The 17,236-nt window shown below is 37.8% G+C and overlaps 1 protein-coding gene across 2 annotated transcripts in view; it reads left to right on the forward strand.

Annotated features, from left to right (window-relative positions):
- The window catches only part of ATRNL1 (attractin like 1), a 438,168-nt gene that overhangs the window by 373,036 nt on the left and 47,896 nt on the right, over nt 1-17,236 (forward strand). For both annotated transcript variants that reach the window (XM_074545284.1, XM_074545285.1), the window contains one exon: nt 13,595-13,709. In XM_074545284.1, the coding sequence (XP_074401385.1) occupies nt 13,595-13,709 (115 nt within the window). The remainder of the gene's footprint in view (nt 1-13,594; nt 13,710-17,236) is intronic.

Below are 17,236 nucleotides of genomic sequence, written 5' to 3' on the forward strand. Positions count from 1 at the left end.
CAAAAATAAGAAAGAATTTTTCAGTGACCATTGGTGTTCTGGTAGACCAGGATCTTGGGAAATGCACAGAAAAATGTTCCTTTCTTTCTGGAGGCGAAAAAGCCCCCTATTTTTTATCTGCAGAAGTAATTTTATTTTTAAAGACTGGCTCTCCTGACTTTCATCATAGGAAATGTATGGTCTTCTCTGTCCTGGCTTCTTACAGCTCTGGAATACACAACTCTTAGTGCTGCTAAAGCACCTGACACCTGCAATTTTTAAAGCTTTCTCATAATAACAGTGACTCAATTAGAGAGAATCCAGTGATCTGCAATCTAGACTGTGAGTCACTTGTCTTTTTCCAATTACTTTCTGTATACTGAGAGGAGTCAAATATTTACAGCAGAGCTGAGAGGTAGCAGGAGGCCCTCACCAGCTTTGCCTACCTCACAAGAAATGCCTGAGCCCTGTTATTGAGCAAGGGTTTGTTTACAGATGGTTAATTAGGGACCTAACAGAATCTTTTAGAAGGACAGATGCAAGCTGATTAACATCTATATCATCTACATGAGTAGCCTTTAATAAGAAGGCTCTTACAAGAAAAAATAAAGTGATATATCCAATTAAAATCTTCAGCTTGCTCAGCAGTTCACAGAAAATTAGGAAACTCTAATGAACAAAACCAGTCAAGCTGGAGAAAAATTTTAACTATACAAAGAGGCCTTTCATGTGAACATAAAAAAATGTTTTACATATATAAAGAAAATATAAAAATAAACCTCAATATTAGAAAGATTGAATGGGTGAAATGGTAATGATGCAAATTAAGTCTGTCATTATGTGTATGTTCAGATACTTCTCATCACTAAAGATTGCCCAAAGATAATTTTTTTCTTAAATGTAGAAAAATATTAATCTATGTTTTAAATTACATTACTTATGGTAAACTCATAGAAGTTTGAATAAGGGCAAAACCAATTGGAATGTGAAGGGCAAAGATTGCTTGAGCAAAGACTGTTAGCTGATAAACAGACCAAAAAAAGATAGTGTTTGGAATTGCAAATTTCTACACTAGGTGATTCTGCAAAAACAAGGACTTTACAACAATCAGAACTGGAAGTCATCCAGAAATGTCACAGCAGAAAATCAGGGACAAGGAAACTGGAGGGAGTAGAAACCATTCTGGCAATTTATGATCAAAGAGGACTAAAAGACCTCCATTAAATTCTTAAATATATTGATGGCTCTAGAACCTTTTAGTGCAACTCATTTCAATAGACATTTGGGAAATTATGAGAAATTGCTCTGTCTGGGACTGGGGAGGTTTTCAAGAAGATTTTTCATTCAAGGTCTTTGATGTACCTTTTATTATGCTTAAATTTTTCCTCCAACATCATATTCCAGAGATTTCTGATAGCACAGTAAGAAATAATGGCAGTTTTTTATGAAGGTAGCCTAACTGCACATATGTAGAATTCCTTGTGCTTGGGAAAGTCACCTTAAGTCAATGTGGCCTTAAATGGAGCTTACTCAAGCTGGGAATAGGAGGCAGCTGGATTTCTTGCATGGCTGTTGTGATCCCTTGAGTGCCCCTACCCAGAGGATTTGGCTTTGGCCACATTAGGCCCAGCCATCCACAATTCCTCCTCCATGGAGAAAGCACACCCTACTTCACAGGCAGGAAATCTTTTAGGATGTTCTGGGTATCCATAGGGAGCTGCCAGTGAAAGGACAGTTTGTGTGTTCTCTGCACCCTTAACCTTCCTGTAACCACAGCCCTGAGCTGCAGCACTCCCCTCTCTGGGCACTGGTCCACCAGCACATGTGCCGTGACTTTATTGCAGCCTCTGTATTCTGTCCCACACAGTCACTTCCAAATTGTTGCTCTATCTTCATAAAACATGCCTGCTTTGTCTGTGACCTTTTCCCAGAGTGTCTTATGCCACACGTTTCTCACGCTTAAAATCTTTTTAAAATATTTTTAATTTTATTATTATGTTCAGCACACTATTGCAAGAGAACAAATCACCACAACTAAAACTCTTTAGCTGGCTCTTTAGTTGTGCTCTTTTGCTTAATGCTCTCCTGCTCTGCTGTGTTATAATAGATGCCAGTGGCACACAAAGTCCCATACTTCTGTATATTCTTATGGAAATCTAATTGTGCTCTGATTGCATCGCTGTATTTTAAAACAGATTTGTTTTACAATAATGAAAAGCAGGAATCCTTAATGTTACCTGAGTCAAGGCCAAGTTTTAAATTAAATTGTAAGCTCTGGATGGAACTGGTATTAGAGGAAAATCATAATTGTCACACATCTCAAAGATAATTGAGAAGTTTCTGAAAGATTTGGGTAAAATTGTCTATTTGAACAGAAAAAGAGCATAAAAAGTAAAAGGAGACTGTGAGCACATGCAGTCAGTTGAGGATGAAATTTGTTTTGTAATTTTAGTTCTAATAATCAGAAGTTGTGACCACACCTGTTTCGAATATACCTATAGTTTGAAATATTAGTATAACTTTATCCTTTATAAGGATTTCTCTGTAAAAGGAGACAGAAAGGCGTCAGACAAAGAATATTCTCAGTGTCCACATGGTACATTCATTCTGCAACAAAATTCCTTTTCATTTCCTTGCTTAGCCCTAAGTACAGTTTTCCTTTCCCTGTTACAAGAAGCCAGCTGCCACTCCTTAACCTCTGTTTGCAGTTTGCCCTGTTCCCCATCTCTGGGAGCTGGATTGTAGCAAGGGGCGAGGTGGTTAAAATACCAAGCACAGGTGTGGGGCTCACCTGCCCCTTCCCACTGGCACAGGCCATTCTTCCAGGTGCTTCCATGGTGCTTCCAGGTCACCCAGCAGTGACATCTGTGCCCTCCCGGGGATGCACTCGGAGCCAGGGATCCTGCAGTGCTGGAGCCCCACTGCCTCACTGGAACTGGGATCCAAAATTTCGCTTTTCCAGTGATTCACAACAGTTCACAAAGAGAGCAGCAGGTCTGAGGCTCGTGGTTATGGCATGACAGGCCACTGAGAGATGCCTTCTGGGTGACTCACGGGCTTCACAAAGTCTACTAAGAATGAAGAATGGTTTAATTGCTAAAGAGGCTGGGGCTGGCATTTAGTAACCACTGCTGGTTTTGTGCTGCTGATCTAACCACAGGAATTAGCAGTGGGTTCCTGTTTTTCACTGTTGCTGAACAGGGAAACACTGATTTGAGTGGCTGCCCACAGGAGGGGGGAAGTGAAAGAGACAGGAGTTTAGTGCTGAATGAGTACAGTGTGTGTCATTTTATGGATGGCTGGTACTGTGATACAGTCTCTTCTTAGACCTACAGAAACCCTGTCTTGTGGTTACTACTGAAAGCAAATAACCAGAAAGAAAATGTGCACAGTAGAAAACTTACCGTGGGATGCAGCCTTAATGCAGAGCACTGTAGTTACAGCCCAGGGTAATAAAGAAGTGTTTGTTTGGAATATTTTACAAAGCTTGGTTTCCATAGTAACAATCATCATGAAAACTTTCAGCTTCAGAAATAACATCTGCTTGGTGACTGATCTCAAATCTCAACCCTTGTTGAAGTAAATAAGTTCCTGCTCCTTCTGCTTCTTGTTAACCAGTGGCATTTGATACAGAGCATTTATTTTTATAGGACTGGGAAAGATGTTGGGAAGGGGGAAGAAGAATCAGAAAATAATGGTAAAATGTGTTATCTGCCTCTTTATCATTTAGTCACTGCTAAAATAAATCAGAGTTTACATAGAGACCAAAAGTAAATGTGTTATTCCGTTGAGTGATGTACAGAACAAACATTTCTCTGCTTTAGTCTTGTCAGTGATTTAAACATTATGCATAAACTAGGGAAGAGAAATCATTTGGTTAGATATGAAAAATCTATGGACAGAGTACAAACCTTAACAAATGCAAGGCTCTGAAGGAAATTCCAATGAAAAGTTCACAAATTTGTGAATTTTCAAGGAAACTCTTTCAAAAAGGTGGCCAGTCTGCTGTGAAAATGGTATTTCTTTTGAAGATAAGATGCTAAAATCATCATCACTGCTGCTAAATTTTGCAGTGTCAAATTTAAAGTGACAACATTTTCTGGAGCAAAATAAATACTTTCATGAAAAAACTATTTGGATTATAGAACTTAATGTGAATCACAATTTTTGGTGGTGGTGACTGAGCACCACCTTAATGTAATGAAGAGAATAATAAGTATATGACATAATTAGAAGTTCTGCTGGGCTGTAGGAAATATAACTGGAGCAGAAGGGTGAGTTCAGCTGGGCTATATTTCCATAGAACTCATTTTCAGTTAGCAATGCCCAAGAGCATAAGCAACCTTGGAATATGGTAACAAAAAACCCCAAACAAAGTAACAAAAAGCCAAGAAAAAAACCCTAAAAAACAAACCAATCAACAAAACAAAACAAAAAAAATCCAAAAAACCCTCCACAAAATCCCCCCAAAAAAGACCCGCTTACTTTCCATGTAAGTGGGATTCAGCAAATACTTTATACTGTAGATCTGTAGTGAATTAGTAAAAATCATGCAGGTTTTGTAATATTTTAAAGGAACAGTTTTTTTCTTTTTTAATAGTAAAAAAATCTGTCTCTTTAAAAAAAAGTATTCCATCAGATAGGTTGAGCTAATGTGAGTAACAAGAATAAATAGTTCCATTCATGCAAGTAATCATGTTTGCTTTAATGCAAAGTTTCTCCAAGCACTAATTCTCATGTGTCTAATTATTTGTCAGATTAGATCCTGTAGCTTCCATTTTTTGGTGCATTTTTAGTGATATTGTGAATATGAGCACAGTGAGTACTAACAATCTTGATGGGGAGCATCTTAGGAAGCAACATTAAGTGATAATACTTGATCTTGATTTTATTTGCAGGATTTTTCAAGGACAGTATTAATAAATGAATAACATAGTGTCAGATTTGCAGCTGGTGTAAATCAAAATAGTTCTGCTGCCACTCGCGCTGTGCTGATTTAAGCAGCTGATATTTCAGATTTGAGTCAATTCATAAGATCAGAGTGAAAAACTACTCAATTATGTTTTTAAGTTGGTGAATGGTCAGAGCAGGTGATGGAGATCCTCAAGAGAGGAGAGTGAGACACATCTTGCCACACCTTAGACAAGGTCTGGTTTGAGCTTTCACACTCCTGCCAACCTTCCCTCTCCCTTTTCCCCTGCTGGCAGCAACCGCTGCCAAGGCAGTTTAACACATGCTGCTCTACCACCATATAACACAGCAAAACCAGGCTCCCTTTTGCTGCCATCTCATTCCTTTTCCTTGCATAACAGAAATCTTTTATTTCTCGTTGCTCTCCAGCTGCTGAAGCAGCTACGATCAGATCCACAATGTCCACGTGCAGTCACTGGGATGAAAACTTCTATAGACTTTCAAATCTTAAATAGGGATCATTTGTTTCAGAATGGTTTTGGCTCTGGTGTACACACTTTACAGCTGTCCTTGGGCCATGGCAAGGACAATGAAAAGAAAAGCTATGTCACGCTTTCAGACGTTTGCTTGTGTCCTCCCTACATTCCCTACTCTGTGATCTGTGTAAGTTGTCATGATAGAAAGTAATTTGTTATTCTGGTGCCATTAACATTTTTTTCCTGCATTAAGAATATTGCCAGGTTTGCACTTTAATCCCTTCTGCTGACAGCTAGTTTTCACAATGTCTTGATTTAGTTCTCTTTTTTATTTTTACGATTCCAGGTAGAAATGTTTTAATTTATCATTCACTAGGCATCCTGCATGTGGCCAGGAGGTTAAAAAAGAACTTGAAAAGCATTGCTGAGGAAAAGTTCACTAACACTATATTTTGGATGATGTACAGGGTACTATATTTTCTTTCCAATTTTGCAAGAAATGCAAAATACAGCATAATCCTTTTAGGACATTTGCCTTTCCTAACCCTCACGTCTGGCATTGATCTCCTAAATGATGATCAAACCTTATCTTTTATGACTCTGGGGTGATGCAGAGCTACAGGAATACGATCTCTGCAATCACAAAAGGTAACTGTTAGTCGGAGCTTCTGCCTTCTGTCTGAGTTTCACTATCACAATGACAGATTGAAACTTTATCATTCCCCCCCCTGAGCAAAGGGCTGCCCTTCTGGGCTCCTCATGGACATTTCAAAAGCCTGCAGCTGGTTCAGTTTGCTTGTTCCCAGTGAAAGAAACCTGTGCTGTGCTCACACTTAGCCCTGCCTATTACCACAGCCACACTGTCAGCCTGCAAGTGAGGCAGAGTTTAAATTGTGCCTTGTGCTTTATCTTTCCCGACCCTGGAAAGTTAGTAGTGGCTCTGAGGGGACCATGTCCTCTTTTACAGGCAGTCTAGGGTGAGATTAACCCATTGTGACACATGGGAGTGACTCTCTGCTCTGAAGTGATCAGCCCAAGCTCAAGCAGTGATGGACTGTCAGTTATTCATCCCCAGGGAAATGAGTTTTCATGGGTAAGTCTTTAAGGCTGAATTGTAAAGGAATAATAGAATTCTCTACTTCTCATTTCTAATCCTTGGAGATCCAGCAGATATGCCCATCTGGGAAACAAATGCCCATTAGCATCACTTCACTGCACAGCACCGCTTTGACTTACAGGATGGCAGTCAGAAGAATTTACAGGAAGGTACCTGGGGATACATGATTCCTGGTATATGCCACAGACACAGAGTCTCAGGTGCTTTTCCCAACAGGATCTACCTGGATGCTGCCAAGATAAATTTCTTTTCACAAACTGGACGCTGTCACTGCCAGCCTTTAATCAGACTCATAGAGCTTAATAGGGGAATATTCTGGGAGCTCTAGGGGATATCTCTGGCAGTAATCCAGTCCAACTACTACACACACCATCCGCTCTAAGTTATGTTCAATATTTTCCATATTAACCTGGAATTACCCTCATTAATGGGCAAGATGTAATAGTAAAGTAAAACCAAGTTTATTTAATGGTATGAAGACACAGGGAACTGCATACAGGGGCACATAGATAAAGAAATACAATCAGTGTTCCTTACAGCCACCTGATCTTTTAATTTTACTTCAATGTCTTGTGCTCTGTTCAGTGTCTCATGACAATCAAGAAAATTCCAGGGTGGTGCACACTGATGTCACAGTTCAGGAAAAGCAACCTCTAGGCAGTAGGACAAAAACTGAATAAGGAGCCCTTTCTGGAAACCCCATTGAAAATAAATGAATCTGCAGGTGTTTCTCATAGCTTGGTCTTAGTAAATCAGTTTTTATCAGAATGTCAATTCATAACTCTCTTGCTAATGAAATGCCACATGACATTGTATTAGATTTTGAAATGAACTCCTTTACTGGATTAACTGAGAGTAACTTTGTTGCAAATAAACATAGTTCTTATATTAAATATATGACTCTTCTGAGCATAAACACTTTAGGACTAAGATATATAAATTTCAGATCAGTACAGAACTAACAACCATATTCTACTCAGAAAAGACTTTATGAAAGAATGCAGTCTATCATTGTTAGAGCTGAGATAGAGAAGCAAGACAATAAATCGAAGGATAACAATGCAGTTTGTGCACTGGGGCCATAATAACAGCTTGGTAATCATAATGTATTCTATTTATTGTTCATTTCCCCTGGTTTTCTTATGGAAAACAATGTTCCAGTATAGTCTGAGATTTCCATTTCTACTTTGAAACAAGGAAATTAATGATTTGTGTTCTGCAAGAACAGTGGGGCAGAATTACAATGGAAAGATAATTTGCTGTTAAAGAAGTAATGAGAAATGTTACTGTAATTTTGGTTGGGTTGCATTTAATTATCAATAAAGCTTTATTAGACGTGCTAGAAGTTTTTAGGTAAAACTTGCTTATGTTGAAGGTTTGGTAGGGTTGGTGGAGTCCTCTCAGTGAATTGGTGAAGCTGATGACTCAGTCACTCTGTCACAGAAGCAAGGTGGTCGCCTCAAGTCTCTTCCAGTTTAGGTAGAAGAATTATGAGATACAACAAAAAATTCACCAGCTTTTGCTGCTGTTGGTAATGTGGTTCTGTACCTCCAATAGGTTAGTGGAATCTCATTAGCCAAAACTAGAAATCACTTAGAAATCCTCAGGCAAAAGAAGGTGCAGTGTAGAAACTCAAAAGTGCTGAGGACAATCGGGCTCTGGGCCATTCTTGCAGGTTTAAATGAGGTGAAGCTTTCCACTCACTAATTGCAAGAGAGGAACTTGATGTGATGCATTAAATGAAAGAATGAAAGTCTTCAGTAGGTGCTCAGAATTTCTGTAAAACCCTGGAGTCATATGAAGAACTGTTGTTTCCTCTGCCAGTCACAAGCAATGTTCAGTACCCCAGCCCTGTTTATTTATTCTGTCTCTGTGTTTCCTGAAGTAGATTTCTCCCTTACACAAATGATGTTTTGTGAAAGCTTTTTTTTTTTTTTTTTTTGGTTGCACTATCATTAAAGCTCATTACTCATTGAATAAATCTGAGAAAATTGTCAAAACTTGTGGGTGGGTGGGAAGCTCATACTCACAAGTATGTTAATGAGCATTAGTTCATTAGTTCACCCAACACTTAGAATAGTAATGTGGTGTAGAAGTGACATGCTACAGAACCAGCAGTGCTGATGGCAGGCTTTGTTCCTGGCTTTGCCTTAGCTCCAGCCCTCTGGAAGTGTCAGGTTCTCCTTGGGGCAGCAGCAGGTGCTGTGAAAGTGGTGGGATTTGGTGGGAGGAGCAGACAGTGCTGCTTCCTTCCTCTGCTGTTACTGCTGGGTTTGACTCTCTTGGTAAATGACCATGGAAAGAATCAGGTGCAGGTAGGATGGAGGTTGTCTGCAGGTGGGAGTCTGCCATCTCCTTCTCCTGGAGGGATAGCTGCACAAGGGACAGTTGGAGTTTCTCCCGGAAAATGGCCAAAATGCCCCAGGAAAATGACATCAGTGGAATTCTGTGATTTTGGGAGGGTGAATTTTCTTTTTTTTTCTTAGCACTGCTGAGAAGTCTACATTTACCACACTGAAAATGGTCAGAACAATCACAGCATTTGACACTTCATCTTTAATTATAGGCCAGAGAATGTCACCTCAAAGATGCATTTTTTAAAAGCAGAACAGGGTAACGAGGGTTCATCCTTACCATAGAAAACATAGTTGATCTGTGATTTCAACTGTGTTTTAAAAGAAAGTGACCACAACTGGAATGTAAAAACCTGATTTGATAAGAATGTTTTGGGAACAGCTACCTTGATCAAGCTCTACATCCAGGACAGCTGCAGGAATGACACTGATTCCTGAGCAGGCATTGAAGAGACCAAAATGTGCCTGGCAGGTAGAGACAACTTTCAAATCTTGGGACATTTTTGATACTAATAGTAAGGCTAATAGGTTCTTGAGGCTTTTGAATTTGCATGTAGGCAACTTAATTTGACCAAAATCCATCCAGGGTACTCAAGTGCATTTTGGAATCTGAGACTTGTGTATCCCAAATAAATCATGTAACTCAGAAAATAACCAAAGAATTTAGGAAAAGCACCAGAAGCTGAGAACAAATGAAGATGTGAATACTTGTAATGTAACAGTCAGAATTTTATGTTTCCTCCTTTTCTGCATCTTTTACCTCTTCAGAGGACAAAATCTTTTTTGTTTTTTTTCATTTTTTCCCCTCTGGAATCTTCCACATTAAAAATCCAGAAAAGTGGCTGTTTACATTCTGAGTCTGGTCCTAATCCTGTTGCAACAACAGATTTGATTGTTTATTTGCCAATGTATTTAGCTTAGTTTGTGTGGAATTCACCAGATTAATGCTGTTTTAATAATATGATTAAAAACTTAAGTTTAAATTGACATAATTAATTAATACAATAAGAAGTATGATTCAAGCCTTTTTTTAAGAACTGAAGTTTTATTTATAATGAATTCTTGTAAGTACTACCAAGACCATTTTAGTTAGGAAACATTACAGTGATTAATGCATAGCTGTTTGCATTTTAATACTTGATTTATATGTCAGATCTGTATTTGTGCACACTGTCAAACTTTATTCTGTTCTTGTCAAAATACTTATTGCTTCTGACAGGTGTAACATGCTCACATTAATCCTTAATTCCTTGACTCAATTTTCTAATTGCTTTTTTGGCATGAGTTTGCAGCCATTTAGTCTTATGTGAAGTATTTGTCTTATGGTATAATAATGCACTTTTAAAAATTGGATGCACCTAACTTAGACTATAGCAGAAAATATATAGAGGGATATTACTTAGTACTGAAAATCAGAAGTTTTACAGCACTTCTGAGAGGCACCCTTCTTGGAATACAGATAGACCAAAACTCTTTATACTTTGCATCTTCCTGTATTCACAATATTAAATATTTTCATAGATTGAAATCAGCGCTGAAGTTTCAGTGCATTTTCACAAGGAGATGCTGAACACTTAGAGCAGCTCCATGAACATTCCCTCAGTCATTGTCCTCCTGCTCTTCTCACCTCTTCAGGTTTTTCCTCTCTCATGTCTCTGCTTGCCCCTTTTGAGATTGCTTAGAACTTGAGATTGGACACTGGACAAGTTCACACAGCACCATTAAAATCCTCCTGCTCTCTGCTGCCCATCCCACCCCCCAAGGGGACAAAATCCACTTCCCAGCTTCTCCTTGGTCTGCACTCCTAACGCTGATCAACTCTTTTATTCCCAAACAAATAAATACAATAATGCAAGATTTGCAAGGGTTGTCAATACTTAAATAAATATACTCACCTCTTGAGCTGCTTTCTTTTATAAATCATGAATTTGGTGCCATATGTTTTTCTGCCAGCAATGGTAATATTGTCATGTGTCCTGTGAAGGGAAAGAAAAATAATTTGGCCCAAATCTATTTCTTGCTGAAACAGATCCAAAAGAATCTTCCCAAGCTTGGTATTTCCTCATAAACTCACCAGGCAGTTGAACTTTGGGTTTTTAGGACTTTCAGGAAAATATTGGGAGAATGTAGAACCTTTTCTCTAATAAAAATCTGGGAAGATGACACCTGATACTTATTTTCTGTGAATAAATGCATGAATACACTCTTAATTTGTGGATAAGACTTTATCAAATTTTTTATTACCTCATTTAATCCCTACCCTCTCCACTTATTTCTTCTTTCCATATGCTCTGGGTTACTCTTCTTTTTTACTATCAATATTAATAATAAATGCTCTTTATTCCTTCATAGTTCTCTGCCACTTTCTTTTTCACCTTCCCAGCTGACACACTTCCTTCTGTCATAGTGTGTGTAAAAAAAGGGACCATAGGAGTAAAAGTTTATCAAAGAAGTGTTTGTTTATTATGTCTTCCACTGATAAAGTTTTATTAATCTGTGATCGTCATTTGAGGTTTTGGCAAAAAATGTAAGTCACTTTCTATACAAGGAGAAAAAAAAAGATAATTCTAGCTGGTAAATCATGGTAGCTTACTGCTTTGGGCAAACAAACTTGTACCTTATCTCTTCCAAAAAACCCGTGGAAAATGCATGATAAATTGCACATTTCAGAGAACATGTTATGTCCCTGTGAAATATCTTTGATTCATGGTTATGTATTTATCTTTAAACAACTGACAAACCTTAGGCTATCTAAATTATTATCATTTGCTCTATGCTACTGTGTTATTTTGCTAGGGAACCTGAATGATGTGAGGTTAAGATAAGACATCTTGCTTCTGCAGTAATAATTTTTTTATAAAGAAAAAAACCCACAAAATTCTTACTATATTTTATTTTTGGATTAAGTCCTTTGAAAGAGTATTTATCAGAAATAATTTCCTCCAATTGTGTTTTGAAGAGCATTAGTATAAACTTCAAACAGAGAAGGATGGGGCCTATTGATCAAAGGGTTCATATTACACAAGAAAAGAAAATACCATCATGTGGATTTATAAGAAAGTAATCACCAAATTAAAAGTCATAGCAGTGAATTTGTTCCTTTCAGTTGTGTGTCTGCATAAAGTGTTCTGAATTACATTTTACAATGAAGATTTCATGTCCTTTGTGTTTTCAAATATTTGTTTGATTTGCTGTTGTGACAAGTCAGGAATGTTGACTTAAATGCTCTATTGCTTGCATTTAGTAACACCAGCTGGAGCTTTTGGGGTTTTAGTTTTCTGTTTCATCATTTGGTAAAGGTTTTGGTGAATGTAAGTTGTCATTCCCTATGGCACAGCATTTTTAAATTAGATGTCATTGTTTACCCAAGTTCTTTAATGCTGTACCTTTAAAAGAATCTACAGAAATGCCTCTTAAATGAAGTAAATGAAGTAAAAAAAGAAAAGTATATTTATCTATTTTTCACTGAGCAATAATAAATGTTGGTTACTTCGAGGTGGAAAAACAGAAAATTATTATTGCTTTACATGATGGAAGTGCCTTTGTTCTCCTTATACCAAGTACTTTGTAGTGTGTTTAACTTGACTAAACTATCATTTTTTTCTTAGAATACTGGAATCAGTTGACATTTATATATACATTGCATTTTTTATGTAAATAGAAAGTTTTCTGGCTTTGAATTTTGAATCCAAATGTTGAACTCATATTTTGCCTTGGAACATGACAGACATTTAGAAAATTTACAAACAGAAAAAGAAAGAAATGCTTATGCTGATTTTGACCTAATGTTTTTAGAAATATCTTTAGTGCTTGACTAAATATTTAAACTTTCAGAAGTGAAATGCCTATCTCTGAGTGAACACAAAGCTTGGGAACATGGAAGTGTGGATACATTGTAAATTTTCATCTTAAAAACTTATTATTCTATGCCTTTGTGGAGTGCTTTGCTTTGTTTTTCCAACTCCTACTGTCCTTGGTAAATCAAGAACAATTTGGTAGCAACCATTTAGTTGAAGGCTAGCTGCAAATTTAATTATCTATGTAGTTAATGAGAGTTTAGTAACAGCACAAAACCCCTGCCATCAACAGCACTGCTATCATAGCTTTATAGAAGATAAAGCAAGGTGATTATCACACAGGCAACATTTTCAGAGAGTTTCTAAGCATGTATAAATGTAGTAGCACTGCACCTATCTTTTGCATATGCAAAAAGAATCAGGAAGGTCCGTCCTGCCTTGAAGAAATATTTCCTTAGTGTGACAGGCAGAGAGAAGGCAGAATTCCTGGTCTGGGGCTCTCAAGAGGGATTGACTGCCTATAGCTGTTGGTATATAACGTAGATTTGCTCTCATTTTATGGTTTTGGCATTAGGCTGACTAGGTGATGGCTGCTGTTGAAGCAGAATTCTTTCACATGGATGCTTCTTAATAGAGATGGGGAAGTTGGCTATTCTCACATACCAATGTGTATATCAAAAAGTTGCTGTTTCCTAAGCTTTAATTTGATATCACTACATTTAGCAGTTCAGTAAAATTTTGTTGTCCTTATGATGATTTATTTTTTGTTTGGTTAGATCTGCAGCGTGGGCTGTCAGCACTCATTTTTAAGTCAATTAACATGGTTCAGACAATCTGTGGGACTGCAACAGGAAAAATATCTTCCCACTGTTACACTGTTCATTAAAAAAAACCTAAAGGTGCATGAGTGAAAATGGAATGGAGATCTCAGAGGTTAACCTGGGTGTTTTCCTTCTCCAGGGTGCTCCTAAGCCGATTGCCATCGAGCCGTGCTCAGGAAACAGAGCCGCCGTCCTGACGGTGTTTCTGTGCCTGCCCAGGGGACCATCAGGAGTTCCTCCACCCGGGCAGTCAGGTAAGGCTGCTGCAGTGCCTCTTGTGTCTGTCTCCTCCCACACTCTCTGCCTGGGCAACTTCACCCTCACAGGCCCAGAATAATGGCACAGCAGATGGATGCAAGGAGCTGCTCGGTCAAGTTGTTAAGTTGATGTTAAGTTTAGCCCCATCTTCATTTTTCATAGGAATTTGGTGTCGTGTCCAAATAAAAAGCCCAGTGATTAAGCCAGCCACATTTCATTAGGACTTCCTGAAGCAGTACTTGTGCATGTCAATATGCTCCAACATTGTCTCTCAGGGGAGGAAAAATTCATATGCAGCCACTTCCGTGGTTTCAGTTCAAGCTGCTGTAAATGAGGCTGTACAGGGAATACCAGTGAGTATTTTCACTTCAGGCTAAAATTTAGTGCAGCCTAGTTTACACCATAAATCCCAACACTTTGCTGGCTGGGACTCAATTAAAATACTAGTATTTCCCAGAATGCCTGTCAGATAAAACCTGGAATTGTGTGAGTGAATGCTTCTGTAGGGAGGTGTTCACTTTGGAAGTGATCCCAGCTCATTTTAAAGTAGCACTTGCATTATCTGGAAGCACTTCTTATGGTGACCTACCTTCTCTGCTAGGTCATTGTACAAAAACATTCTCATAAAATACCTACCTGCACCTTTAAAATCCTTTGAATAACTGCCTAAAATGATGCGACATGACAAAAGAGCCCTGACAAGAAAGTGTGGCCAGTAATGTGACACTGCACATGTGACCAGTTTACTCATTCAGACTTCACTGCAGGATGAACACCTTCGTAAGAAATAGTAGACTGCATGGTATGTGCCCAAAATGCAGGAATAAACCAGAAAATATGCTTTCAGGCTAACTTTTATCATTAAGAGCCAGAAAAGATATCCTTTTAACCTTCAAAAATCCATTTAAGAGATTAAAAAGTATTGAGTAATGATGAGGGCAAACTCAGTTGACTTATGTTGGAAATAAGCTCAGCTGGGTGTTCTTCTTTGGCCTGATCACTATCTGTTATTTATTTGGGAGTTTTAGTTCATTTTTTGAGGGTGAGGGGTGTTAAATTTTTTTCCCTGTGAGTTCTGAGATGAGGACTTAGTTCTTAAATTGCTGTTTATGGCTTGGAATATCATTTTTGGAAGTGCTTGAAAATAAAAGTGTTACTGATGCTTTGTCAAATCCATTTCCTGGAAGAAATATATAAATGTAAGTGCTCTGAAGAGAGCAATGAGGGAGTAAGGATGTTTAGCTTATTCCCTGTTCATGTTTCAAGGAAATGAAAAAGAAATGAAGGTGTTTATAGTCTTGCAACAAGAAAAAACATTATGAAAGGAAATTAAAAGTAATTGTTGAAATTGAAGCTTAAAATGTTTTTGGAGGGACTATTTTTGTTGTTTTCAAATTTACCTATGATGTGCATCTTGACAGTAAAAATGTATTCATTTAGGTTTTTTTCATAATCAGCTTCTATTTACCATATAAAGAAGTCTTTGAAAAGTAATTGCTGATCTTTGCTGTGTGTAAAGCATGGAAGGTATGGGTGTTTAGAAACAGGATTTGGGTTCCATAACACACCAGTTGTGTCATTCTGCACGTTTCTCAACCTGTGAAAAAATGCACCTCTTTTTTAAACATGTTTTATCCTCCTGTTATGTTCTGTTTTCTCATTGCTTTACCTTCCACCAGCTTTGTAGGCATATATTTGGAATGCTCTTCTTCCATGTGCTATTATGGTACCTGTCAGCCACTTAGTGTTTCAAAATAGGTAAATTATTTAGTCCTACAACTTTCACTTTGTTCAGGGTCAAAAGCAAATAGAAAAGCTTGAGGTGTTCACCCAGTAGAGTGTATTGGATTATGTGGCTATATACATTTTTTCTTGTGCATGGTGAGTTTTGGTGCTCATGGATTGCTCTCTGTAGCCATGCCTAGGCCAGGCAGGAGCTATCATGCAAGTTTGTTGGCATAGCTGTAGCTCTGCTAACTCCATTCCTGGCCTGCAGCACCCTGGGCTGCCTGGGAGCAGATGCTGTGAGCACTGCCAAGGTTTTGGAAATGATGTGGAAACTTTGGGCAGCACACACGTTCTCTTTGCAGTTGGTTTCCCTTATGACCTAAGTTAGACAAAACCAATGATATTGAGGTGGAAGTCGTGTGATCAGTAATTATGTATTGCCAAGTAATATTAGAATCCTCTATTACTTGCACACAGCCATTTTCCAGCTCATTGGGATCCTTCTAGGATAGAACTGACAGTGTGTCAAGCATCTTTGTTTAAATCATACCTCAAGGATGCTCATTCCCAGTTCACATTGGGAGAGCGTGGCATTTGTTCCTTCTATGCATACATCACAAACATAAGAAGGGAATGCCTGTAGTTTTCTTGTCCTGCATTTTCTCCAAAACTGAGGAAGAAAATTCTTTACATAAATAAAAAATCCATGCCCCACTAGAGCTCTTAGTTGTATACATAATTTTTAAAGGTAACTGAATTTGAGTTTTCTGAGTTTTACATTTACAAATATTTTGTTGAAAAATGTCTCTGAATGTTCAAAAACAACAAAAACAAAAAACCACCAACAAATCAACAAATAAATTAAACCCTAATGCAAAGGTTACTCTTTATGCAGCATATGTTCTATGCTTCACCTTTACCAGCAGCTGGAAGGAAAATTGAAGCTACAGATGGTGGGCTTTGGCCAAAAGCTATGCATGGCAAAAAACTTCTCTAGGAGAGACCATATGTCCCAGTGCAGGTCTGTGTTCTCTGCTTCCTGCAGAAAATACTCACAACTTTACAGACTTTCAACAACCTTGTTCAGCACTCAGGCCTAATTCCGTAAGTTAAACAGTTAAACCACTTAAAATTAATCTGTGATTTAAAATAGATTTTATACAGATTGATCATGTAGACTCAGTCAAAATATTGATAAAATGAATTTATTGCAAAAGAAAATAAACACTAATCATTGTCATTTGCGTTCTAAAAAGGGATTTTTTCAATGGCCCGGCTATTTTTAGAATTAAATATCCTGAAGGTCTGGAAAGTCACAGAACATTGCTATCATGATAGGTTAGGTTTCTCACAGCAGACCTTACATTTTCTTTTTGGTGTGAGCTAACAATTCAATTATACTTCTCTGAGATAACTGAAGTAATTGTTTTTAAGTGAAAGAAATTAGAGACAAAGTATAAATTAGAATGATCGATGCAAAACATTAAGTTAAATTTCTCAGTTTGGATTGATTGATGAAGCATGTGCTTTCTTCATTCTTCAATAAGCTCATTCACTGCATTGTACCTGTGTAATCAGAACAAAATTAGAGGGTCCAAAAAATAGCAATTGTCTGTAGGTTTCACATGTCTTTTAGTACACATGCATCAGTGTAGTTCATATGTGACTTGCAAGTTTTATGATGCACTGGAAGCTTGAGATCATCTTTTATTGCTGTAGTGTCTGACCCCATGATTTAAATAGCCTAAACTCTTCTTAATATCAAAGCAGGTCTAATAATGAGAGCAGCTGTTTT

The sequence above is a fragment of the Zonotrichia albicollis genome, chromosome 7 (genome assembly GCF_047830755.1).
Source record: "Zonotrichia albicollis isolate bZonAlb1 chromosome 7, bZonAlb1.hap1, whole genome shotgun sequence".
NCBI lineage: Eukaryota > Metazoa > Chordata > Aves > Passeriformes > Passerellidae > Zonotrichia > Zonotrichia albicollis.